We start from the raw sequence: 23,631 nt of genomic DNA on the forward strand, positions 1-23,631 counted from the left end.
CTGACGAAGTCTATGAAGATTAAGTGTCGGGCAGCGGGTCTCTAATTTTCGTGTGTAGGGCCTCCCTGGGAAGCTTTTAGAAGCAAAGACCCTGGCTCCATCCCTGGAGATTCTAGGACAGGCCCCAGGGGTGTGCACTGTGCAGAAGCGCCCCAGCTGGTTCTGCCGCAGGTCGTGTGGGGGTCACAGTCTGGTCTGCTGGGACAGACTGAAATCAATACTGCACGGGACACCTGGGGTCTCATGTTCACAGCGCCACCCCTTCTCCATTAAACAGTTGTCACACGCCTGTCTCCCCTCTAAACAGGAAGTTGTGGGCCCCCGCTGCACCTTGCTCTTCTCTGTGCCCCCTGGGCTCAGCGCAGCGCAGGTGCCAGTAAATTTTGACGGGGAGAGCTAATGAATGAAGGGTGAATGAATGGGTAGAGGATGGATGAACGGACAACGGGACTCTGGTTAGAAAAGGAATTCCTGGAGTTCAAGGTCCAGAGGGTGGGAGCGTTTCCAAAGACTTCCGTGCCCGAGGGCTGCAGGAGGGGCTGGCGTCTCAGAGGGGACGCATTTGGCCGTCTGTGAAGGTGACTGCTCCGCGGGCCGCTCGGGCGGGCGGGGAGAGGCGGGACGCCCGGCGGGCGCTGCCACCCACCCGGCGACCCGGAGGCGCGGGGCCCCGGGCGAGCGCGGCCGTTGCCATAGCAACAGACACAGCCCGGCGAGGAGGGGCGGGGCCGGGCATACGTCATCCCCAGCGCGACGCCGCTCGGCGCCGCCTCCCGCCCCTTTCGCGGGCGAGACCCTCGGCCCGCCCCCCGGGCCCTCCACCTGCACGCCCGCCCCGCCCGCCCTCTCCTCCGGGCTCTGCGCCGGCGCGGTGCCCGCCGGGGCGCGCGGGGGAGCCCGCGAGGCGCATGCGCGTTGCGGGGCCCGCCGCCGCTCTGGTGTCGCCGCCGCCGCCGCCGCCGCCGTTGCCGCCTCCCCGCCGGCAAGTGTGGGAAGGAGGAGTCGAGGGCCGCTACCGCCGCTGCCGCCATGGGGGTGAGTGAGGCGGGGAGAGGAGACGCGAGGGCCGGGAGCGCTCCCCGCTCCCCTCGCCCCCTGCGCCCCCATTGTTCCCTGAAGCCCCTCTCACGTGACTCCGACCCCCTCCGGCCTCACGTGACCCCCAGCCCCCACATGACCCCACTCCCCCATTTAAGGGTCCCCACGCCTGGCCCAGCCCGGGAATCCCCGGAGAGACCCCTTCTCCGGGCCCCACCCCCTCGGGGGCCCCCGCGTCGCGCCCGCCCTGCTTTCCTGGGGGACCTGTTACCCTCTTGGCCTCCCCGCAGGCCCTGGGATATCCCCCCATCCCCAGGGGTCCCCTGTCCCCTAGCTGTCACCGGCTTTGGGGCTTCCCACGTCAGGGGCCAGGCCTGGCGTGGAGGGAGCTGAGGCCCAGAGGAAAGAAGGCCCCCAGCCAAGGTCACGCTGGCGGTGACGGGGGGCCGGCCCCGACTCGGGTCTCCCGGATCCCCGGCCGCCGCGCTTCCCGCTACTCGGATTCTCAGCGAAGCCAGTTCCCCTCCTCTCTTTCGAAACCTCTCCTCCAGGTTCCTCCTGCTCCTGAAACATCCTCTTCCCTTCCAGCAGAGGCCGGCCTTCACGGCCTCCTAGGTGCGAGCAAGTGGTTCTCGTTGTTACTGGGGTGCTTCGTGGTCTCAGCACTACAGGTGGCTTTGCGTGGGGAAGCTGTGCAGAGGGGGAGCGGGGCGCTGATGGGGAGGCCACTGGTGACGGCCCCAGCCGCTGGTGGGTGGTGACCACCTGTTCTGTGCCAGGCCGCCTGGTGGTGCGTTTTGTGCCCTTCTCTGGCATGTGCTGATAGAGGATTGGGCAGAAGTCGTTCACATGTTCCTGTGAGTTCACCCTCCTAAGTCCCAATTAGAGTAGCATCAGCCACTCTCCTAAAAATGGAACTGGCCCTCCCCCTCCCCTCCGGTATTGTGTATATTAGTTTTTCCGTGGAATTTCCACTGCCTTTGGGGAGCCTAACTTTGGAGCTGGATAGATCAGCTCCAGCCTCATCTTCGCTGGCTGGCCTTTCTGAATTTGAATTTCCTCCTCTGTGTGAGGAGGCTGATGACACCTCCCCCTTAGGATAGATGTGAGGATCCAATGAGATAGTGGATGTGGATAGCCGAATAGGGGCCTCTGAAATAGTGGCTGTTATTTTTGCTTCTATTCTCAGCCTTTAGTTATCTAAAATGGATTTGTGCTATTTTTAACCCATTGGGTTTGTCCCTACTGTTATTAACCTAGATTTTTTTTTCCTCTCACTCAAATAGTTATTGACTGAACGAATCAACTTGTTAGACAGAAATAGTGGTCTCATCCATATCAAAGTACTTTATGTAATCCGTGTCAAAACACAGTCACCCTGTTTCAGCAGGAATTTGGGATGCTACATGCTTCATAGGGAGCAAAGCGAGTCTAGAGACCCGAGGCGTATTTAACCTAGATTTTGGTGAAAGGGCCCAGACCCCAGCTCTTGTTGAAACTAAATGAAACCTGTGTCTGCGGTATCTCTGGGTAAGTGTCTGCCCAGCACCAGCCACTGCAGGCAGAGTGAAAACAAGCAGCCTAACATGCCAGTCTGGCTCCACACTTCCTCATTGGTCGAGTCGAAGCAGCAGGCCTCAGAGATACTGCCATCCTTGCTTCCTTTAGGGCCCCAATCTTATTACTCATACTTTACAGATGTGTTTCTCGGAACGGCCCCCACCTTGTCTCTTCTGGCCTGAAACTCGCTGCAAAGCAGACGCTTGAGTTTTTCTCCCTGAACCCCTCTCATTAACCTCATTCTTCATGGGTGGGAGCCTTGGGCGCCCCGCTTTGGCGTCAGGAAGGTCATCACAGTGGCCGCCCTCCAGCGAGGGCCCTGCTGCATTTGACAGCCTGGCCCCAGGCTGAGAGAGCGGCCTCGCTGGAGCCCCGTTCTTCTCACAGTTCTTGCGCCCTTCCTGCTACATGGGTGTTGTCTTTTAGAGTTAGAATTTAGTTCTCTATCTGCGTTCGCCAAAAACAGAGGTTCTTTTAGGATCCTGGGGAGTTTGTGGGTTGGAGGCGTTGAACCTGCAAATCTGGGGGATGCCTACCCCTTTTCTGAAAGGTGCCTCCTGCCCCCATCTGGGTGGTTTGTGTTTCCTGATTTCTCTGTGTGACCCCTAGCTGTCTTAGAACTGCCGTAGGAATAGGAAGGGGAGGGGTGTGACAGCTGCATGTGAAAACGACATTTCTGTCACATTTCTTCATGACAAGTGCTGTGTAAATGTAGTTGACGTCCTGGAAGGAGCATGGTCTTTAGGGTTGAGGCCTGGGTTTGAATCTGGGATGACCCATTTGGCAGGGAGAGCCCGAGTGCCTCCTGTTTGCTGAGCACTAGGTATACACTGGCGCATAAAGCAGACGTGACCTCTGTCTCAGGGCGTCTGCAGTCTGCTGGGAGCAGAGGGAGGGTCGTGGGAAGGCCTCTGAGAATTCTCTTCCCTGGCTCTGTGACCCTGAAAGCTGTGTAACCTCAGTTTTCTCATCAAAGAAGTGGGCGCACATACTTTGCTGGGTTACTGTAAAGATTGAAATAAGTCATCCTTGTTGAAGTGCTGGCAGGCTGTCTGACCCTAGCGGGCCCTTGTAAAGAGAAGTCCCTGCTGCGAAGAACTTTTCTATCTCTTAGAGTGTATCATTTCGTCCTCACGACAGTCCTGCGACATGGAGGCATCATTAGCCCCATTTTAAGGATGAGGAAATTGAGGTTCCGAGAAACTGAGTAACTTGCTGAAAAGAGATTAAATGATTTGCTCAAAGTCACACAGCTATTAAGTAGAAGAGCTGAGAATCCAACACAGATCTCTTGACTCAAAATCCCACACTCTTTTATCATATAAAGCTCCCTTGGGAAAGACACTTAACCACAATGAGCTTTCCTGTTCACTGTGCTTATTTCCCATTTAATTAGGAGAATTTTCCTGGGTCCCTGCAGAATCGCCTTACCTCCACAAGGCAGGGCAGAGCTAATTGGAACACTGGGCGCCCACTTGTCCTAGAGCGTGCGGGGTTGAGGGAGAGCCAGTCTGCCAGCCCAAAGCAGCCTCCTCGGACCCGGGCACAGGCCGTGGGGCTCCCGGGCTCTTTCATTATCGGCGGGCTCTGGCCATGGCAGCCCGAAGCCTCACTCTGAGCATCGCCTGGCTTGCCTGTCCCTTCGCGTGAGTGAGCCCATGCATCTCTGGGAGGCCCGGGCTTGGCCCTCCAGCTGCTTGTGCTTAGAAAAGAGATGCTGTGGAGGGATCCCACGGTGCAGGGCTGCCTGGGTCCCGGGAGGCACGCTTTCCTCCCAGCACCTTTGACCCTCCAGCTCTGTACCGTGCTGGAGAGAGCTGGCACGCAGGCCGGAGGAAGGGGCCTCTACTGCAAAGGTGTGCTGGCCTCTGTCCTCTCCTCCTAGCTGTTCTCTGAGGTCAGCGTTTGCGTCCCCGTTCTCCTGGAGATGGAGTTCCTCTCACAAGTCATGCAGGGAGTGTGGCAGGAGGAGCACTGGCCTGGCCTGATCAATGCCACAACTCGTGCTTTTTCTGCCCCGTGGCACGGCCCTGGGGACCTCTCGCCTTGGCTTTCCCTGTTCGTCACCCCTGCCTCAGTGTGGAGGTAGGGCAGGGGTGGTGCTGTGTTGGCGTGTCGTATCAGCCACTGCCAAAGTGGGTAAGAAGGGTAATGAGAAATGCATTGCCGAGTGGCTGCCTGAGGGCTCTGAGGCCCCAGGCCTGATCTTGGCCGGGCTCAAGCGGGAGACAGCGTGGCTGGTGGAACAAACCCTGGGTCTGTGGCCCAGCCCCTGGGACTGAGTCTCCCCTCTCCCGTTTCCTCTCCAGGGAATTCTCAACGAGCCCTGGCGTCTCTTTGAGCCTCAGTTTCCTTACGTGTAAAGGGAGGTGATGGTTTTTGCCCCGAGAATGGAACCAGATGATGTTTGTGAAAGTACTTTGTAAGCTGAGTGTATCAATGTTGTCTTGAAATCCAGATTCCCAGAGAAAAAGATGGATGCCCCGAAACCTCTGTGTGGTAGGCAGGCGGACGCTGGCCCCGGTCCCAGCGTGATGAAGTGCTCTGTTCTTTAGTGTTTGGTCCTCCTCTAGGCAAGGGATGTGCTCTAGCCTGGCTCGAGCACAGCCTGCGGGTGGTGAGTAGCTGGCAGTGGGCGAGTTCTTACCCAGAAGAGAGATCCCTGTGAGTTCCTGGTGTCTCTGCGCTCTTGCCTCCTGCCTGCTTGGAGAGGAGGACTTGAGCAGTGCCATTCCTTGGGGGCCAAGGGCAGAATTCACCGTGAGTGACTTTCCCAGCAGCTGGTTTCTCCGCTCACCCGTCCTTGGGGCCAGCCAGTGTCTGACTGAGGTGTGAGTGGAGGTAGTGAGACCTCTCTGGTGAGCTCAGGGCTTGCGGGGTGGGCTCACAGAGGCCTGCAGTTCGTAAAAATCAGAGCCGTCCCACCAGTGCCTTTGGGATGCCTTCTGGACTTGGGCTGGGTGGGCGAGCACGTCCCGGTGCGGGTGCTGCCCTGGTCCTCCTGGGAGTTGAGAATGGGAACTGCCCTTTAGTGAGCATGTGCGGTATTGACCCTCCTGGGCTTTCTCCCTCTAAGGTAGTAAGGGCCCGGGGCAACTGAGCAGGAGAGGAGGTCAGAGAAGGTCTGTGTCCTGCCCAGGGACCCGCAGGGCCTGAGGAGCAAAGAAAGGCTGTGGCTGCGGGCCGTCAGGCTCCAGCCCTGGCTCTTTTCCCTGTTCCCAGCCTTTTACAAGAGGGTCCGTTCACGCCTGCGAGAGCCCCACATGGGCCTCCCAATAGGATCTGCTCTATGTGGTTGTGGGCGGTTTGCTGCTGGCCCCACTGTGCAAGGACAGCCTCTGTTTGCTCCTCCTCTGCTGCCTGTGTGCCCTGCAACGTGGCCTTGCTGACCACGTGTCAGCATGGCCTGTGTCCCCAGGTGAACCCCTGGGGCCCTTCACTCTTCCCTTGTTGCTCCTAGATGCGTGACGTGCCTGCCACTCACTGGCCTTGGCTGAGCAGCGCTTCTGGGGAGCAGCTCCCTCTCCCTAGGCCAGAAAGGGGACCCAGCTCCCAGAGGGGCTGCCCCCAGCCCAGATGTTTGTCTCCGGAGGCTGGGAGACACTGAAAAGGCTTTGAATAAGCTTATACTTAGGAACAGCTGTCAGTGGCTACCTCAGATGCCAGCTCTTCCCTGAAACCTGCCCTGAATGTGTCTAAAACTAGTTGTTCCCTCCTTAGGAGGGAAGGGATGTGTGAATATTCCTTAGGCACCTGCTGGGGGCCTGGCTCTGCCACAGGCATTGTCACGTGCTCTTGCTGGGTCCTCACAGTGACTCGGTGGTCTGAGGGTCAGTGCTCTCCCTTCTAGTGATGCTCGCATGGCCTCAGGACTGGAAAACGCTTGGGTCTTTCCCACCCCTCAAGGGTGCAGCAGCCACGATTGGAAGTTCCTGCCGCTGAGGCCAGGCTGGGGATGCAGGGGACTGACCATTCGGTTCCTCAGAGGGAAAGTTGGGTCTGGCCTCAGCCCTTCCAGCCAGCTTTGCTTTTCCCTCTTGCAGAGGAAGTCGAGCAAAGCCAAGGAGAAGAAGCAGAAGCGGTTGGAAGAACGAGCAGCCATGGATGCCGTCTGTGCCAAAGTGGACGCTGCCAACAGGGTGACTCTCCCCTCCTTGCAGACCCTTCCTCCTGGAGCCTCAGCTTGGGCTCTGATTTGACTTCTTTTGGCGCCACCCTGTGGCGGAGTTGTGTTACTACCCACCCACGCTCCGCTGCCTCCTTGCTCCCGAGGGAAATGCGCCCAGCCCAGCCCAGAGTTGCTGGGGCCCAGGCTGGGGGAAGAGTGGATTCACATCTCTCTGTGGTCTCCTTCCTGACCAGTAGAAGCGGGTGTGGAGATGTTTCTGTTAGGATTTTGCCTGCTGGGGAGGAGACCTCCCTCATGAAAGGTGGTACGCTTCCTTCCTTCAAACTTTTATTGGCTGCCCGAGAAGTACCAGAGGTGGCGCTGGGGCCAGGAGGATGCGGCAGCCCGGTGGCAGGGGGCCACAGTCAGGGGAAGAGTAGCCGTGAATTTGAGCACCACGTGGCCCAGCTGGGAGTGGGACTGGCTTTCAAACTGGACTGGAGAGATTCTGGTCGTCCTTTCTGACCCCATTCCATGTCCCATTTTTTGTTATTCTTTTAGCCCACTCAGTAAACAGTCCAGATTTATGAGGATGTGGCTCAGGGACGTGGTGGTTCCGTTTAGGGTTTGACCAGTGAGGTTGGTTGGGGTTTCCTAGAAATGTGCAGGTGGCTTGTGGGTCCTCGCTTCTTCCCTGGGTGGTGAGCGTGAGCAGGTTTCGTGCCCCAGGCCGGCATTACTGTGAGGCTGGTAAAGCCTCTTCTTCCTTTGTCGATGGAGCTCACTTTGCTGTCCTGGGCCTCCCTCCTGCCGTGATGTCGGAGCTGAGGCAGGGGGAGGGTCCATGGAAGGGCTGCTCATGGCCCAGAGCGAGGCCCCGACGTGGGTGCGCCCCATGTCGCGCCTGGGGCAGAGCCTGCGAGTGCCTGCGTGTGTGCCACCCTGTTCTCCCTCCACAGCTCGGAGACCCTCTGGAGGCTTTCCCGGTGTTCAAGAAGTACGACCGCAATGGGTGAGCGTCCCACATCCCCGGCTCTCTGCTCCTCGAGTCTTTAGGAGCTCCCCTCCCAGGGCAGGCCTCTTCAGGCCCAGGTGTCCTGGTTGTTTCTCTTACGAGAAAGCAGAAACTATGGGTGGTGCCCTCTTGATATAAAATCCCCCGGTTAGGGTGACAGAGGAGTCCACGAGTGAGCAAAGCGTGCACGTGCTCAGACAATAGCTCATTAGAACTTGGTATTCTCTCCAGACGAAGAATCAGAGAGCTAAAACAAACTTGGAAAACCATCTAGGCGGATTCCTGTTTTATACAGGGAGACACTGAGGCTCAGAGAGATTGAAGGAGATTTCTGAGCTTACAGAGTTTCTCCCTGGCAGTTCAGGGGGCTCTTAATTCCCAATCCACTGCTCTTTCCTTGAGTGTATAGTATAATTGTTAAAAGCCACTTGCTGGCTGTGTGACCATGGACACATTACTTAACCTCTCTGTGCGTCAATTTTCTAGTCAGAAGCGGATATAATAATAGTACCTTCCTCATGGAGTCGTCAGGAGGATTAGATGTGAAGCGTGAGTGCCTGGAGCAGACTGCAGGCTGGATCAGTGTTAGCTGTTGCTACTACAGTTTTTATTACTAATCCAGTTTCCTATGGAATCTGGATTAAAGGCCCCCTTCCCTGTCTGTCTTTTTGGTTTATAAAATAGGAAGCATAACCTGACAGAGATGCTGTTGGCTTAGGGAAAAACAGGAGCGATTGTCTTAGAGAATCACAGCTGCGGGTCTGAATTGAAACTGCGCCTGTTATTAACTACCTTCGGACGAGTCACTCACACCGCTCAGGCCTCGCTGTGTGTCTGTGAAACGGAGTGACGGTGCCAGACTCCCGGGGTGGGTTCAGGAGGAAGGAGAATACGTCCAGTTCTGTAAGGAGCGGCTGGTATGAGTATCTTGATGAAGCAAATAGATAAATGCGAATATGAAGCAGACTTTGTAGGTGACACTGTCTTTGCCTTGCGTGGCTCTGTCTGAATTTCATGATGTCACAGTAACGTCTTCTTGCTCCTGTCTGTGATCAGGTGCGTTACAGTCCGTCTGGTAGCTTTGTCACTCAACTGCTGGGAAGTCCTCTGACATAGTTTTGAGATCCCTTCCTGTGATGTGTCTCAGTGTTCCATATTCCACATTTCTGCTGACTTCCAAAAATATGGAGCGGCTCTGAAGCAGTCATTGCCAGCTGACGCTGGGCTCCTTTGGTGCCTGGAATTTTGTGTGATTTCTGTGTCTGATCCTCTTTTCATGTACTAAAGAACTCAGATTAGCAGAGAATGTATACCTGCAGACCGCCTTTGGAAAATATAAAGCTAAGACGGATGCAGTGTTGTGTTTGGGGGTTTCTGACTACCACATGGTCAGTACTTACAAAGAAAGGAAGACTTCAGAGCCAGGAAGTTCCGAGTTTACTAGGCTGAGCACATGGAGCGCTCACACGACGTGCCAGTCAGCAGAGGGGACGCGGATTCCAGCGGGAGTGTCCTCTGAGGGGTCATGGCCAACAAATTTAAGTGATTTACTTCAATTTCATTTAGCAGTAGATAGCAGATTGAGATCCCTTAATGCCTTCAGCTTGTGTTAGTTTAGGACAACAGCGTGGGGTTGGACCCTGGGCCACCCTCTTTGATCAGCTGTGAGCACCCTCTGGGTCCTCAGAGGAAGCGGCAGGCGGGGCTCCTCACGGGGTGTGGGCCGTAGTCCTCTTGAAGGGCCTGAGGTCACCCAGCCACCTTCAAAGGTGAGATTGGTGGATAAGAAGGAAGAGTCCTGTGGGAGCCCAGGAAGGAGCCAGTGCCAAAATTAAAGTGACAGGGAAAATGCCAAAGGGCCGGAACTAAGGGAACAGAGAAGACAAGAGTGTTTATTACAAAGAACAGAAGAGAGGGTGGAGAGAGCAAAGAGGTGGCAGAGAGGGACAGGAGCTGACAAAGTGCTGAGTCTGATAAGGCGAGCAGGGGAGGCAGGAAGTGGGCCTGAGGTCAGGGTGGCGGGTGGTGATGACAGTTGTTAATCTCGGTCCGAAAGCCTTGGCTCCTTCACAGGCGCCTTCTGGAGTCACATCCGGGAGGACAAGGCTTGGCTTGCTGTTCTCTGTGGCTTAGCTGAGGCCGGGCGAGCCTCACGGCAGGCTCTGAGGGCAGTGGGCAGTGCCGGGCGGGAGCCGGCGCCAGACGCCTCCTTTCCTCTCTGCAGGTTAAACGTGTCCATTGAGTGTAAGCGAGTGTCGGGACTGGAGCCGGCCACTGTGGACTGGGCCTTTGACCTGACCAAGACCAACATGCAGACTATGTAAGCTCGCTGGCCGGGGGAGCCCTCCTCACCCCCGAGCGCCCCGCCCTGACTGCCCCCACGTCCCCAGGTATGAGCAGAGCGAGTGGGGCTGGAAGGACCGAGAGAAACGCGAGGAGATGACGGACGACCGAGCCTGGTACCTCATTGCCTGGGAAAGCAGTTCCGTCCCCGTGGCCTTTTCTCACTTCCGGTTCGACGTGGAGTGTGGGGACGAAGTCTTGTACTGGTAGGAGCCCCAGCAGGGGGGTGCAGCCGAGTGGGGGCACGTGCTGCTCTGGGCACCCCAGCTGGTGGCAGGGTCCACAGTGCCTGTCTGGGTCTGCGGCTGCCAGGGCCCGCGGCCTCCGCGCTCACCTGCCTGCTGTCTCCACCCAGCTACGAGGTGCAGCTGGAAAGCAAGGTGCGGCGGAAAGGCCTGGGCAAGTTCCTCATCCAGATCCTGCAGCTCATGGCCAATAGGTAAGGTCACCCCAGATGTCGCCCGGGTCGCAGCAGCTGCCTCTGTGGCCTCTGCTCTTCTTTGAGGCTCCTTGGAGGATGAGGCTCATAAGAGTGTTTGGGAAGAAAGGCGTCTAGGACCGTCTCAGTGAGATACTCCCTGTCCTGCTGAGACTCCAGTTTATATTTGGGCCAGTGGAGTGAGCCCATCTGAGCTCCTGCTCTAGCCTGAGTGGTGGGGTACAGAGAGGAGGAGGGGGAGGAGAAGCCAGTTGGGGGGGTGCCTCAGGTCGTGCGGTGAGGGAGGCGCTGGGGGTGGTCACACCCAAGACCGAGGCTTCAGTTGGGGCCCAGGAGTGCGGCTCAGGAGCAGGTGGGAGACAGCAGGCAGGCACGAGAGCGGAGGCGTCACTTCGCATCGGGTCTCCTTCTAGAAGGTGTTCTCTCTGCTTTCTTCTCAGCACACAGATGAAGAAAGTTATGTTAACAGTATTTAAGCACAATCATGGCGCCTATCAGTTCTTCAGAGAAGCGCTGCAGTAAGGAGCTGGGCCTGGGCTGGGGCGCTCTGGGTGGTGGGGGTGCCTGCCCCAGTGCCTTTGCCCTGGCCCCCTTCATCCTCTGCCTGAGCGCCCCGTGCAGTGGTCCATGGGGAGGGGCTTGGTGAGACGGCATGCCCTGTCCCTGTGCCCTCGCTCGTAGGGGTCTCGTGTGTGTGGTTGGTGGAAGAGTCCTCGGGCTGGGGAGGAGGGCAGGCAGCTCCCTGCAGCCAGCCCTTCCCTGCCTGCCTTGCAGATTTGAGATCGACGACTCTTCCCCGAGCATGTCCGGTTGCTGTGGGGAGGACTGCTCCTATGAGATCCTGAGCCGGAGGACCAAGTTTGGGGACAGCCAGCACTCACATGCGGGCGGGCACTGTGGCGGCTGCTGCCACTGAACTCCCAAGCCAGAACGCCCTCTCCAAGGCCTGTTCTCTCCCCAGTCTCACGCCACTTGCCAGGTGCCCTCAGAGCTGTGGCCTCCTCAGCCCTGCACATGCCAGGCTGCGCCCTGAGAGCACAGAGCCCTGGGGAGGAGTGGTCCGAGCTGCCCCTCCCCCTCTCCTAGAAGAGCAGAGCGCCGGGAGGGAGCAGAGAGGAGAGGATGCTGAGGAGGCGCACGTCCTTGCACGGTGCCTGCCTTCTGTCTCGGCTCTTGCGCCCTTGAGCGTAAGGTTCCCCGACTTCTCTGCAGCTGGATTGCTGACAAGCACCCACACTTGCACACACTTGGACAAATGGAGTGTTTATAGCCACCTTTATGAAAGTCCTGGAGCTCTGGGTCGGGGTCTGGCTGGTCCCCAAAGAGAAACGGACTCAGTGTAAGATCTGGGCGTAGAGAGGCTTCGGAGATACTCGCTTTGTGGACGGAATGCTCCGATGGAGACCGTGGGCAGGTCTTCTGTGCCACGACACGGGGAAGTGAGGGCGCTCCTTCTGGCTGTGCTTCTCTGCAGCCACAGAGTGGAGTCTCCCAGGGGACCAGCCGACTGCGGGACGAGGGCTCTCTCCATCACGCAGTGAGGGGCCGAGAGGACCAGGAGCAGGGCGGCAGGTGGGGCCCGCTGTGGGGACGGTTGCTTCTCTGGGCTTTTGGACTTCGCTGCATTCTAAGCTTCACCTCTGGATCTCCTGGCGGTGACTCGAGGTTTTCAGGCATAGCAGAAAGCAGAGGTCCTGCCTGTTTCTCTCCATCGCCCCGCGCCACTCTCCCCCACCCCAGATACCTCTGTTCTTACTCCCAAGGGGGATAACATCAGGGAGCCCTCGTCTTCCCCCAGAAGGACCCCTCGTTCCCGGCTCACTGAAGGCCATTTCCTCTCTGTCTTGGTGCTGATAGCTGTCTGAGCGTGGGGCACCCCTCTCCACACCACCCCGCTCCTCAGAGAGCCCCAGCCAGCAGCAGGCTGCTCTGCCTGCGCTCCCCCTGCCCCTTGCCGCCTCAGTGAGGCGCTAGTGCCGCTGCCCTGCCCGCAGCTCAGGGTGCAGCAGGAACGCCTCTTGGGGCCGACTCAGCTGCTTTTCTCTCTCTGGGATCACCCTGCGGTAGCGGGCTGGAGCTGGGACAAGCACGCCCTCCTCTTCTCTGGGATAGAGAGGGTGTGCGGGCGCAGAGCTCACACTCGCCTTTGTTCCCTTTCCAGGGAAGAAAATGACCAAATCCTTACCCAGGAAAAAGCACTCAGCGCCTCCCCTTGAGCTCTGCTTTAGGGAGTGTCTTAAAGGTTCCAGCCTTCATGAAATTGCTCTCTTGGAGGGCCTTGGTCCCTCTGACCTCAGAGTCTGCTCACCCCCCACCCTCTGCCCTGACTCAGGCAGATCTCCCCAGAGCTGTTCTCGCTTCTCCCCCGCTCCCTGCTCATGCGGGGGCCTGTGCACCCGGCCTCCCTCACCCAGCCCAGCCCAGCCCTCCGCCCAAGGCTCGACCCCGCCACCAGTGGGACGGGCGCTCCTTGGAGAGGACCTCTGCCCTGCCTGCTGGCTCCGAGGGGAGCGTTTGAGAACCATGGAATGACAAGCATGTTAGAAAGAGTTTTCTCTGACCTCTGTCTCAGAGGATGCAGAAAGATAAGTATTTATTGTCTTATATCATGGATTTCTGATACCTCCCCCTCAGGGGGACCAAAAGGGACCCTCAGTGTAAATCCAACATAAGGTGAGTTCCGTGTATGCTGTCTCTCCAGTCATTGGATGCCTGGCACTGGGGCCCTTGGTCCCACACCCCGCTTGCCAGCTTCTGCCGGCCCTTCCCACAGGCCTGCCAGGGGCGCGGGGCTGGGGCGGGAGGCGCCGCCTGAGACACAGGTCGGCTGTGTTGTCGGTGTCAGTCAGTTTGCAAACATCACTCTTTCTCCATTTCCCCCAGGTCTTGGTTTGAGAAACAGAAGGCCTTTTGTACCAGGCTTTTTTGTTTGTTGTTTGTTTGGGGCATGTTAAAATATTTTTTAAGATTTTTTTTTTCTAGTTGTATCCATCCTATTTCAGGTTATTTTTGTTGATGTCAGATGTGTCTATGACATGTGTATGGTTCTTTTTAACCCTTTTTGGTTTTTTTAGAGGAAAGTTTGAAGATAAACTCTTTCTTGGTATATATATATTTTTTCTTTAGCAACTTGTTATCACTGGAATCAAAGGGAAAAAGTGATCTCTTTTTGTGTTGGTTGTATTTGTATGTCACAAATAAAAGATGCTTTGTTCAGCTGCTGGCAGGGCTTCCTGATGCTGGGCTGCCATAAGCAGCATGGTCCCAGAGGACACCCCTGACTGCCCCAGTGTTGCGCCTAAACCCTGGGAGGCCCCATGCCCCTTCCTGTGCAGGAAGCCTCGGGCCTGAGAAAACCTCAGGGTGTCTGGGGCGAGCAGCCAGAGGTGGGACCCAGGCCGAATGCACGCGTGTACCACTTCCCAGAAGCCATGGGTAGAGGTCAAAGGTCTTCTGAGGGGTGCCTGTTTTGCGTCCTTGATAGAGTCCCAAGCCAGGCGTTGTGACATTTGACATCTGCGGTTAAACGTAAATCCCAGTGTGCTTGTGTGGGAGTTGAGTAGATGAGAATGTCGGTGTTTATTTTCTCCCTTTTACTCTATTGGGCTACTCGGAATATTCTTTGTCTCTTAAAAAGACTCCAACTCCCTCTTCCCGCCACTCACAAAAGACAAAGTCTCAGGGGCCGGCCCCGTGGCCGAGTGGTCAAGTTTGTGCGCTCTGCTTTGGCGGCCCAGGGTTTTGTTGGTTCGGATCCTGGGCGTGGACATGGCACCGCTCATCAAGCCATGCTGAGGCAGCGTCCCACGTGCCACAACCAGAGGCACTCACAACTAGAACATACAACTATGTCCTGCAGGACTTTGGGGAGAAAAAGGAAAAATAAAATCTTAAGAAAAAAGAAAAAAGACAAAGGCTCGGAGGAAGGGTAACTTGTGTCAGGCCTGACAGGCAGGAAGGTAGGAGCTGGGGGAGGCTCAGCCCCTTGAGTGTGGCAGATGGAGCCGTGCAGCTTCTCCCCCAGGCGGGACTCCTGCCAGTCCTGGCCCAGCGGGAACTGGGAGGAGACACAGGAAGTGGGCTGGGAGCTCGGGCTCAGAAGCACTTCCTGTGGACACTGGAGGGCCAGCCTCATGGTCCTGCTTGGAGACCAGGTGGAGCCCGAGCCGCGCGGAGTGTTTGCGCTCTGGTGGGGCAGTGATCCGGGGAGAGAGGAACAGGTTGATCTGTCCTTTGGGGGCCAGCATGTTGTGGCCTCAGCCCCCAGGCGATGCTCTGTGCAGCTCTTGTCGCGGAGGCAGGAAGAAAGACATAACAGGCCTCGGGAGGGGAGAGCGTGTTCCTCTGAACGTACAACAGCTCTCCTGTGATGGAATTCTGCCCCCGCAGCTCTTTGTTGCTTGAAGGCTCTTCTAATCCCAGGCAGCAGCTCCTTGGAATGGCCATCCCCTTGCCGCCAGCTAAGCGAAGGGTGTGGGGCCCTTCCGTCATGCTGCTGGCCAGGGACTGCGCCCACCTCCTCCACCACCTTCCTCAGGGGCCTGGGACCCTCTGGTCCTCCACAATGGATGCGTCGTGCTGCTGCCCTCCCTTCCCTCCAGATGCAGCCCAAGCATCTTCACTCAAGTGGCACTCACTGAAACGCCACACCTTCCGCCAGAGGCACAACTGCTGGACGAGAGGTCTTCCGTTTCAGTTGGAGCCTGAGCTGGTTTGAAAGGGATAGTGTTTCCCCAGCGGGGAGCCTGGTCACCGTGTGGACTCTGCTGCCAGGCTTTGAAGGTGGTCACTTCAAACGGGCAGGTGTGTTCCAGTTTCTTCTGCTTCTCCCTCTCCAAGTGTGACAGCGGCCGTTCCTATGCCGCCTGAGGACGAGCGTCTGGGCAGATGGGAAGGTGCTGCAGAGGAGCCTGGTAGATGGGACAGCCCCACACAGACACGTTGGTACTTGGCTGTGATGGGGAAGGAGCTGGCATTTGGGGAGCCCCTGCCGTGCCGGTGACAGCTCACACTTAGAGCTTCCTGTGTGCTTGGCACTGTGGAACGCTGGAGTACTCTCTCATTTACTCCTTACAGCAGCCCTGCTCCGTCGTCGTGGTGGCATTCACAATTTAGAGAGAAATCGAGAGTCTTGGAGTGTAAAGCAACTTGTCCATGATCCTACTACTAAGTGGCAGAGCCGAGATTGGAACCCAGGGTGGGAGGGCTTATGCCCACATAATATTTAGGTGAGTGGAAGGTCAGGAGAGCTGAGGAGGACAGGGCAGCAAGCCCAGGAACACAGCTCTCTGCCTGACTCCGAAGTCCCTCCCTCCCAAGCTGCCTCCCCCGCACAGGCTGTGAGAGGCCGAGTGTCTGGAGGAGCGGCGGGAGCCCCCCCTCGGTCTTCGTGGAGCCGGGGGCCCAGGCAGCGATCTGCATCCGGTCTGCAACGCCCTGGCGCACTTTTGTGCTCCAGACAGGACGTTGTTGGCTCACAGGTCTTTGCGGATGTCCGTGTCACACTGCATGATGGAGTTGTAAATCTACAACTGTTGATCCTGGCGGACTCCATGCCTGGCAAGGCAGGCACCTGTTGGTCTCGAGGCCCTGTCTTCCCTCTCAGGGCATGGCCTAGGGGGACAAAGCTGGCCTGTCGCCGACCAGTAGGGGTGCCCTCTCCTAAGAAAGGGGTTACTTCTGTCCCATGCAGGGGACTGCCGAGAACGATGGGGACTGGAGTTGAGAAGGCTGGTATGAAGAGCGCCGCTTACCCACAGAGGAGGGCTGGGGGAGGCTCATGGGACAGGGAAGCGCTTGTTGCCAGTGGTGACGACCTGCCTGGCAGGCGTCTGTAGTTCATCTCCAGAGAGGAGCAGGAGGCAGCCGTGGCCACCTCAGAGTCCACGGCCACCTACCCCGGCTTTTCCCTGATGTCCCGCATGATCTCCCGCTCGGCTGGGTGGGGAGGAAAGGGTGATGGGTTAGAGGAGAGGTGGGCTGTGTTGCCGACTTCTGCCGGCTGCCCTGGCTCTAGAGCCTGCGGCCCAGCTTAGCTGCCTCTGACCTGGGCCCTCTGAATCCTGTCACCTGCCGAGGGTGGGAGAGCAGCATCCGTCGGAGCCCTCCCACGGCACGGGCACACACACGCACTTCCTCCGTTTCCTGGATTCTGCCTGTGCGGAAGTGGACGAGGCGAACCTGTAAACCTGCACTGGGGCTTCGGGATCCCTGCCGTGGGATCTTAATTATACGGAGATGAACATTCACTGCGAGCTGGCAGGGGAGGACCTGCCCCTGCTGTGGCTGAGGTCAGACCACACGGCCCCGTGCTCCGTGTAGGCCTCCCCAAGGTTGGAGGGCGGAGGCACTGAAGGGACCAGGCTGAGAAGGACTTGGAGCCTCTGGCACAAGGAGGTGGGGGGCTCCGGCTCTGAGCTGAGGCAGGGCAGCAGTGCTGTAGCTGGCTGCAGCTGCCTTGGAGGATTGCGCCCGGCTCTCCTCCCCGGCGGACTGTTAGCGCCAGGGCCCAGAAGCAGGGTTGGTGCACCCGTGGGCCTGTTCTGGTACGGGAGGGCGCTGGTTCAGGGAGTGGGCCTGGGGGTGGCTTACCCACCCCACCCCTCACCAGTGGTGACAAAGAAGTAGCTGCACTCGGTGAGGATCTTTACCTTCAGGTGGTCAGTGTGGTCCCGCCCCACCAGGTGCGGGCGCTGGATGGGAGGGCAGTGCGTAGCCCTCAGAGGGGCACATTTTAGAGCCACCATCCCTGGAGTCCAGCACGATGCCTGAGGAGTGGGCTGCACAGGGGCTTCAGACTGGGAGCTGGGGAGGGGAGCAAGGAAGTGGCCTGCACTCCTGGGGCAGCCTGTGTCCTGAACGTTGGACACTGGGAGTGGGGAGGGTGGGGGTCCAGGGATGGGGCTCTCGGGTGCAGGGCCGTGGCGCCCTCTGGGGGCCTGGCTGCGAGGTGGGGTGTTGAGGACCATGAGAAGGAATAGGGGACTGACCCCAGGCTAGAGGTCGAAGAAGGAGGGAGGGGTCCAGAGCTGGAGAGTGGTCCCCAGGGTGTGGAACTGGGGGCCCAGAAGGTAGGGGGGGTCTGGATATGTGATCACAGCAGATAGAGGTGAGACTGGGGGTGCGGTCCTCACGGTGGTGTGGCCAGAGGCACACAGCGACAGCATCAGCCTGCATGGCCACCTCCATGGCAGGAAGGTTGACAGTCTTGAGCATGACCTGGTTCAGCTTCTTGCTGTTGCCTTGGGGTTGAGTGGGGCCTCTGTGAGCATCACCTGGTGCTCCTCCCGGGCCACGCACAGCTTGTTGTAGAAGCTGTGGTGGCAGATCTCCATGTCATCCCAGTTGGTGATGCCACATTCCACAGGGCACTGAGCATCAGGAGGCGTCGCTTGCTCTGTGTCATCATCCACATGCCCATCCTTCTGGCCCATGCTCACCATGACACCCTGGGGAGACAGGGAAGGGAGGCCTTGGGTGTGCTTGGGGGGTGGTCCAGCCTAGCAGCCCCACCCCTCTCCGGTTTTCTGCTTACCTGTCTGTACCACGGCGGGATGGTGGCGGGTGGGAGGGCAGCAGCTTACACAGACAGAAACCTGACCGCCTGGCCCGCCTGGCTGCCTGATCTCTGTGGGCAGTCAGCTGCGGGGTGTGGGCCAGTCCTCCAGCCCCAGTGAAGCCAGGCTCCTCAAGCCCGAGCTGAGCTGTTGTCCCACATGAGCAAGCACCAAGTGAGCTGATCTCGTCCTGTCACACATGGCTGCTGGCTGAGGGCCGGAAGGGGTTAACCGCTGCCCACCGTCAGCCCACAGTCTTGCTGTGCCTTGGCGGCAGCAGGACACCTGGGGTGCCTGGGCGGGGACAGCTGTGTCTTATGGGCGAGCCACACCCCTGCCCCTCCCCCTGCTTCTGCCCCCGCCAATGTCGCTCCACCCCCAACAGCTGTGTCTGGGCCCACCCCCTGGATGTGTGGTGCCTGGCAACAGCTGTGCCCCAGGAAGAGCAGAGGCCCCCTCTGGGACCCTGTGTCACCTCTGTCCCACCCCCACCCCAGGGGACAGCCCCAGCCAGCAGTGCCAGCTCAGGTTCCCAAACCAGCCCTTTTCTTCTGGTGAGGCCAGGCCCTCCTGCCCCTTTCTCCTGCCGGACTTTGCCTGAAAGCCCCTACTTTGCAGATGGGGAAGCTGAGGCCCAGATAGGGAAAGGAACATTCTCAAGGTAGCCTAGCGAGTCAGTGTTGGACCTGCGCCCCCTCCTTGAACCCTCCTTCTTTGGACACTGGGCCCTGCCCGAGGCTCTGCCAGGGCCTCCTGCTGCTACCCCCACCCGGGGAGACAGTCCCCACAGGCTTAGAGAGGCCGCAGTGCGTCAGTGAGAGCCCTGAGGCGGGCTCCTTCACCCTGCAGCCCTCCCCTGGCCAGCCCGGGGCTCAGTGCCCTGCACCCCCTTGACGTGCCAGGAGGAGAGTCCAGGCCCCGTAAGGAAACTGGAGACCCCTTGCTTAGGCTTGTACCAGCTCCCTGTCAGAGGCTCTGGGAGATGGCAGACTCCAGAAGGTGTGTGGGGGGATCAGCTGAGGGTTTTATTCTTGTTGGTCTCACAGGGTTAGAGTTCATCCCCCCTCAGGACTTACAAGCTCCGTATTTGGACAGAACAGTTGTTGGGTCAGAGCCTTTAAGGGACAGGGGCCCAGGCCTGGGGTGGGGGGCACCCAGTGTTTCTCTAGCCCATGTATGGCCAGAGGGGTCTGGGGGCCAGCTCTGGGATGGGGCATCTGGATCTTCCAGCCCCTATATGACCATCAGGGCCTGGGGGCCTGGACTGTGAAGCTGGTCTCAGGAGGAGGGAACCAGCTCCCCTACCCATCCCCAAGGCTTGGGATCTATTCCTTCTGTCCCATTCAGTGGAGGGGAGTGGGCAGGACAGCTTGGGCCCTTGGATCAGAGCGAGGACACAGCCTGCGACCTTAGGCCTCACCCTGTTGCAGGGAGAGACTCCCAGAAATCAGAGCAGGGTAGACAGGCCCGGGGTGGGATAATGAGCTCCCCAGTCTTGCAAGCAGCACAGCCGTTGCCAGGGTGTTAAGGGAAATCCCAGCCTTGTGGAAGCCTGTCCAAGGTCCCTGCCTCCCAGAGAGTGTCACCCCACAGGACGAACCTCCCTCACTGGACCAGCCACCCCCCTTTCTTTGCTTGTTTATCCTAATGCCACAAGAAGGGCCCAATGTGCAACCTTGGAAAATGCAGCAGAAAAAGACCCAAAATCACCTGTTTTCCCACCACCATCTAGAGAACACTGCTGTTCACAATTTGTGTGTGTCCTTCCAGACTTTTATCTGTGCACGTCTATTTCTCTAGATATTTTTCCTTTGTTTTAGAAAAACAAGATCATATCACACGTTATGTTGTCCTTGTTTTTTTCTTGTCTGTTTCAAAACTTTTGTAACCGAACTGTAACAGGCATACAGGAAAGTGTCCAGCCACTCATGATGGGATCATCACAGAGTGAACACATTCGTGTAACCAGTGCCCAGAAGCCCCATCACGCTTCTTCCGGTCCCTATGTCCTCCCTCCTGCCCCAGGATCCCCGCCACCTGACACCCCTCCAACGGCCCAGTCCTGCCTGCTGTCACACTTTATATAAGTAAGATCACACAGTCTGTGCTCTTCCGTGTCTGGCCTCTTCTACTCAACGTTGTGTTTGTGGGACCTGTCCACGCTGTAGCTGTAATTTGTTCATTTCCACTCCTATGTAGTGTGACGTCATATAAAACACCACACGGGTTCAGTGCTCTCTTGCTGAAGGGCTGTCCCTGGTTCTGGGGAGGGATGGGCGGCTTGGGGTGAATCCAGCGACAAACCAAGTACACACCCTGCCCTGGCATTCGTAGATTCAGCCGCGGGGCTTAACCTCTGCCAGCCTCTTTCCTCCTCTCTGATGGGGGTTCTGAGAGAAGCCACATCACAGGGGCCACGGGGAGAGCCCTGGAACACAGCACAGATGCGCCTGCTCAACAAACATGTACTCCTTCCTCCAGCTGCTGGCGAAGGAGACGAGCGTGCGGTTCCCCAGGGCGTAGCCAGGGAACCACAGAGAGGCCCGTCCTTCCTAAAGTATCTTCAGGCCTCTTGCCTGGCTGTGCTCTGGTCTGAGGGTCATTACTTTGTTCACAGGACAAAGGCCTGACCAAGCTCAGCAGGGAGGTCCCTGTTTCTTCCTTCTCCCAGCGGCAGGCAGCTGGGGCCTGGGCCTCCCAGCCCTGGGCCCCCTTGGATGGGGGGACAGTTTAGAGGCATCTGTCCTGGGCTGTTTGCCAGGGCCCAGGGCAGGGAGAGGGCAGGAGGCCTGGTAGCTGGGGCTGGAACTGTGCCAAGACTGCTGGACATTAACGATACCCATGAATAGGGTGGGGAGATGGGGGAGGGGTGAAGAAGGGCCTGGAGAGCTCAGGGCGTGGGAATGCGTCCATCCAGAAGATGCTCAGGCACAGCCCACTCTTGGGGCACTCTGGGTCCATTGCCACCTTTCTGTGAGCCCCCGCCTCTCTGTCCCCATGGGGCTGAGGTTTCTCCTCCAAAGCTCCCGTTTTCCGAGTCTCTTGCCACTCCACCCCACCCCCACCCCCTGCTGCAGCCTTTGATGCCAGGGCATTTTGACCAGGACGTCAAAACTGGAACTTCTGGAAACTGTCCCTCTCCGCAGTAGCTTGTGCAACAGTTACAAGCCCGAGTTTTGAAGCAGATAGAACTGCCCTGGAATCCTGGCTAGGCAGCCTTATAGCTGTGTGACCTTGAGCATGTCTTCCAGCTCTCCAGGCTTATTTCCTCATTTGTAAAAAATTTGAAATAGTTATAGCATCTCCCTCATGTTGTGGTTGTGAAGATGGAATGAGATCATATGGGTAAGGCCTGGCTCAGTGGCTGGCCTCTCACCCCCTCTCCTGTTTACCTTCTACCTATTTGAATGCTGTTCAGTCTCCTGCAATTCTTACACGTTCTCTGAGTGTCCGATGTGTGCCAGGCCCTTGGGAGACAGTGGTGAACCAGACACAGGCTCTGCCCTCAGGTGGCCCCCAGTCTAGGATGGATACGGATTCTGTGGGTAGTGCCATTGATACGAAACCTCTTAATCTCAAATTCGTGTGCCCACTGAGCAGTAAGCCAATCACTGAGACATTGGTGCTTGGAGATGGAGAAAGGTTTATTCAACTTGGCCAAAATGAGAAGGGGGGCGGGTAGGTTTTCTCAAATCTGCCTTAACAAGAGAAGCAAGCAGGAGGTTTTATAGAGCTACGGGGCTTGGCAGGAGGAGTTTTGGGGAAAAAAGGGGTAATCTGTGTTTCTTTCACTTGGGCAATCTGACTTCTGGGCATCAACATGACAGCTGGGGGTCTGGTTATCTGGTGATTGCAACTTCCTTGAAGGCATTCTTTTTCTCCTGTAAAACAAGCTCATGCGATACATCTTAGGACAGCTGATTTTCAACAAGGGAGCCAAGAACGTAAAATGGAGAAAGGAAAGTTTCTTCAACAAATGGTATTGAAAAAACTGGACAGCCACATGCAAAAGAATGAAAGTAGACCATTATCTTACACCATATGCAATAATTAACTCAAAACGGGTCAAAGACTTGAATGTAAGACCTGAAACCGTGAAACTTCTAGAGGAAAACATAGGCGGTACGTTCTTCGACACGGGTCTTAGCAGCATATTTTCAAGTCCCATGTCTGACCGGGAAAGGGAAGCAATAGAAAAAATAAACAAATGGGACTACCTCAAACTAAAAAGCTTCTGCACAGCAAAGGAAACCATCAACAAAACAAAAACACAACCTAACAATTGGGAGAAGCTATTTGCAAACCATATATCTGATAAGGGGTTAATATCCAAAATATAAAAACTCATACATCTCAACAATAAAAAAACTAATAACCCAATTAAAAAATGGGCAAAAGATCTGAACAGATATTTCTCCAAAGAAGATATACAGATGGCCAAGAGGCACATGAAAAGATGTTCAATCTCATTAACTATCAGGGAAATGAAAATCAAAACTACAATGAGATATCACCTCACTCCCATCAGAATGGCTGTAATTAACAAGACAGGAAACAACAAGTGTTGGGGAGGATGTGGCAAGAAGGGAACCCTCATACACTGCTGGTGGGAATACAAACTGGTGCAGCCACTATGGAAAACAGTATGGAGATTCCTCAAAAAATTAAGAATAGAAATGCCATATGACCCAACTATTCCACTGCTGGGTATTTATCCAAAGAACATGAAAACACGAATGCATCGAGAAACATGCACCCCTATGTTCGTTGCAGCACTATTCACAATAGCCAAGACTTGGAAGCCACCTAGATGCCCATCAAGAGACGAATGGACAAAGAAGATGTGGTTTATATATACAATGGAATACTGCTCAGCCATAAAAAAGGATGAAATCTGACCATTTGTGACAACATGGATGGACCTTGAGGGTATTATGCTAAGTGAAATAAGTCAGAGGCAGAAAGTCAAATATAGTATGATCTCACTCATAAATAGAAGATTAAAACAACAGATAATCAGTGCCAGCCCAGTGGTGCAGCGGTTAAGTTCCCACGTTCTGCTTCTCAGAGGCCTGGGGTTTGCTGGTTCGGATCCCGGGTGCGGACATGGCACCAGTTGGCAAGCCATGCTGTGGCAGGTGTCCCACATATAAAGTAGAGGAAGATGGGCATGGATGTTAGCTCAGGGCCAGTCTTCCTCAGCAAAAAGAGGAGGATTGGCCGTAGTTAGCTCAGGGCTAATCTTCCTCAAACAACAAAACAACAACAAATAATCACATAGAGACAGAGACTGGATTGGTGGTTACCAGGGGGAGGGAGGAGGGTGAAAGGGGTGATAAGGCACATGTGTGTGGTGATGGATTGTAATTAGTCTTGGGTGGTGAACATCATGTAATCTACACAGAAATCAAAATATAACGATGTACACTGAAATTGATATGTTATAAACCAACGTTACTGCAATTAAAAAGAAATTTTTAAAAAGAACAAGCTCATAAATCCTTGTGACCCTTGAGTCACCCCCCCAGTTAAACAAGAAAACAGTAAATTGACAAGATTAACTTCTCTTCAT

General features: G+C 56.6%; 1 protein-coding gene across 4 annotated transcripts; it reads left to right on the forward strand.

Moving 5' to 3' along the window:
* The first annotated feature begins 789 nt into the window (after positions 1–789).
* On the forward strand, positions 790–13,719 carry NAA40 (N-alpha-acetyltransferase 40, NatD catalytic subunit). 4 transcript variants are annotated; one of them, XR_011524116.1, is made up of 9 exons: positions 856–1,035; positions 6,642–6,737; positions 7,666–7,718; positions 9,946–10,041; positions 10,112–10,270; positions 10,420–10,503; positions 10,944–11,021; positions 11,278–12,075; positions 12,665–13,719. XR_011524116.1 is itself a non-coding variant. In XM_070565257.1 (8 exons), exons 1-8 carry the CDS (start codon positions 1,030–1,032, stop codon positions 11,417–11,419), a joined length of 714 nt encoding a protein of 237 aa, XP_070421358.1. In that variant the 5' UTR covers positions 790–1,029; the 3' UTR covers positions 11,420–13,719. The 4 variants fall into 4 exon arrangements, 2 of the variants coding, with proteins under 2 accessions (XP_070421358.1, XP_070421357.1); XR_011524117.1 differs by lacking the exon at positions 856–1,035 and adding an exon at positions 1,595–1,653; XM_070565257.1 differs by having other exon boundaries at positions 790–1,035; positions 11,278–13,719.
* Positions 13,720–23,631: the final 9,912 nt, after the last annotated feature.

The sequence above is a fragment of the Equus przewalskii genome, chromosome 11, assembly GCF_037783145.1.
Source record: "Equus przewalskii isolate Varuska chromosome 11, EquPr2, whole genome shotgun sequence".
Taxonomy (NCBI): Eukaryota; Metazoa; Chordata; class Mammalia; order Perissodactyla; family Equidae; genus Equus; species Equus przewalskii.

Bases quoted from the DNA above. Each gene is read 5' to 3' on its own strand.
- NAA40 (XM_070565257.1), top strand. The intron at 6,738-7,665 runs GTGACTCTCCCC...CTCCCTCCACAG, and splicing joins AAGTGGACGCTGCCAACAGG to CTCGGAGACCCTCTGGAGGC. The intron at 7,719-9,945 runs GTGAGCGTCCCA...TCCTCTCTGCAG, and splicing joins AAGAAGTACGACCGCAATGG to GTTAAACGTGTCCATTGAGT.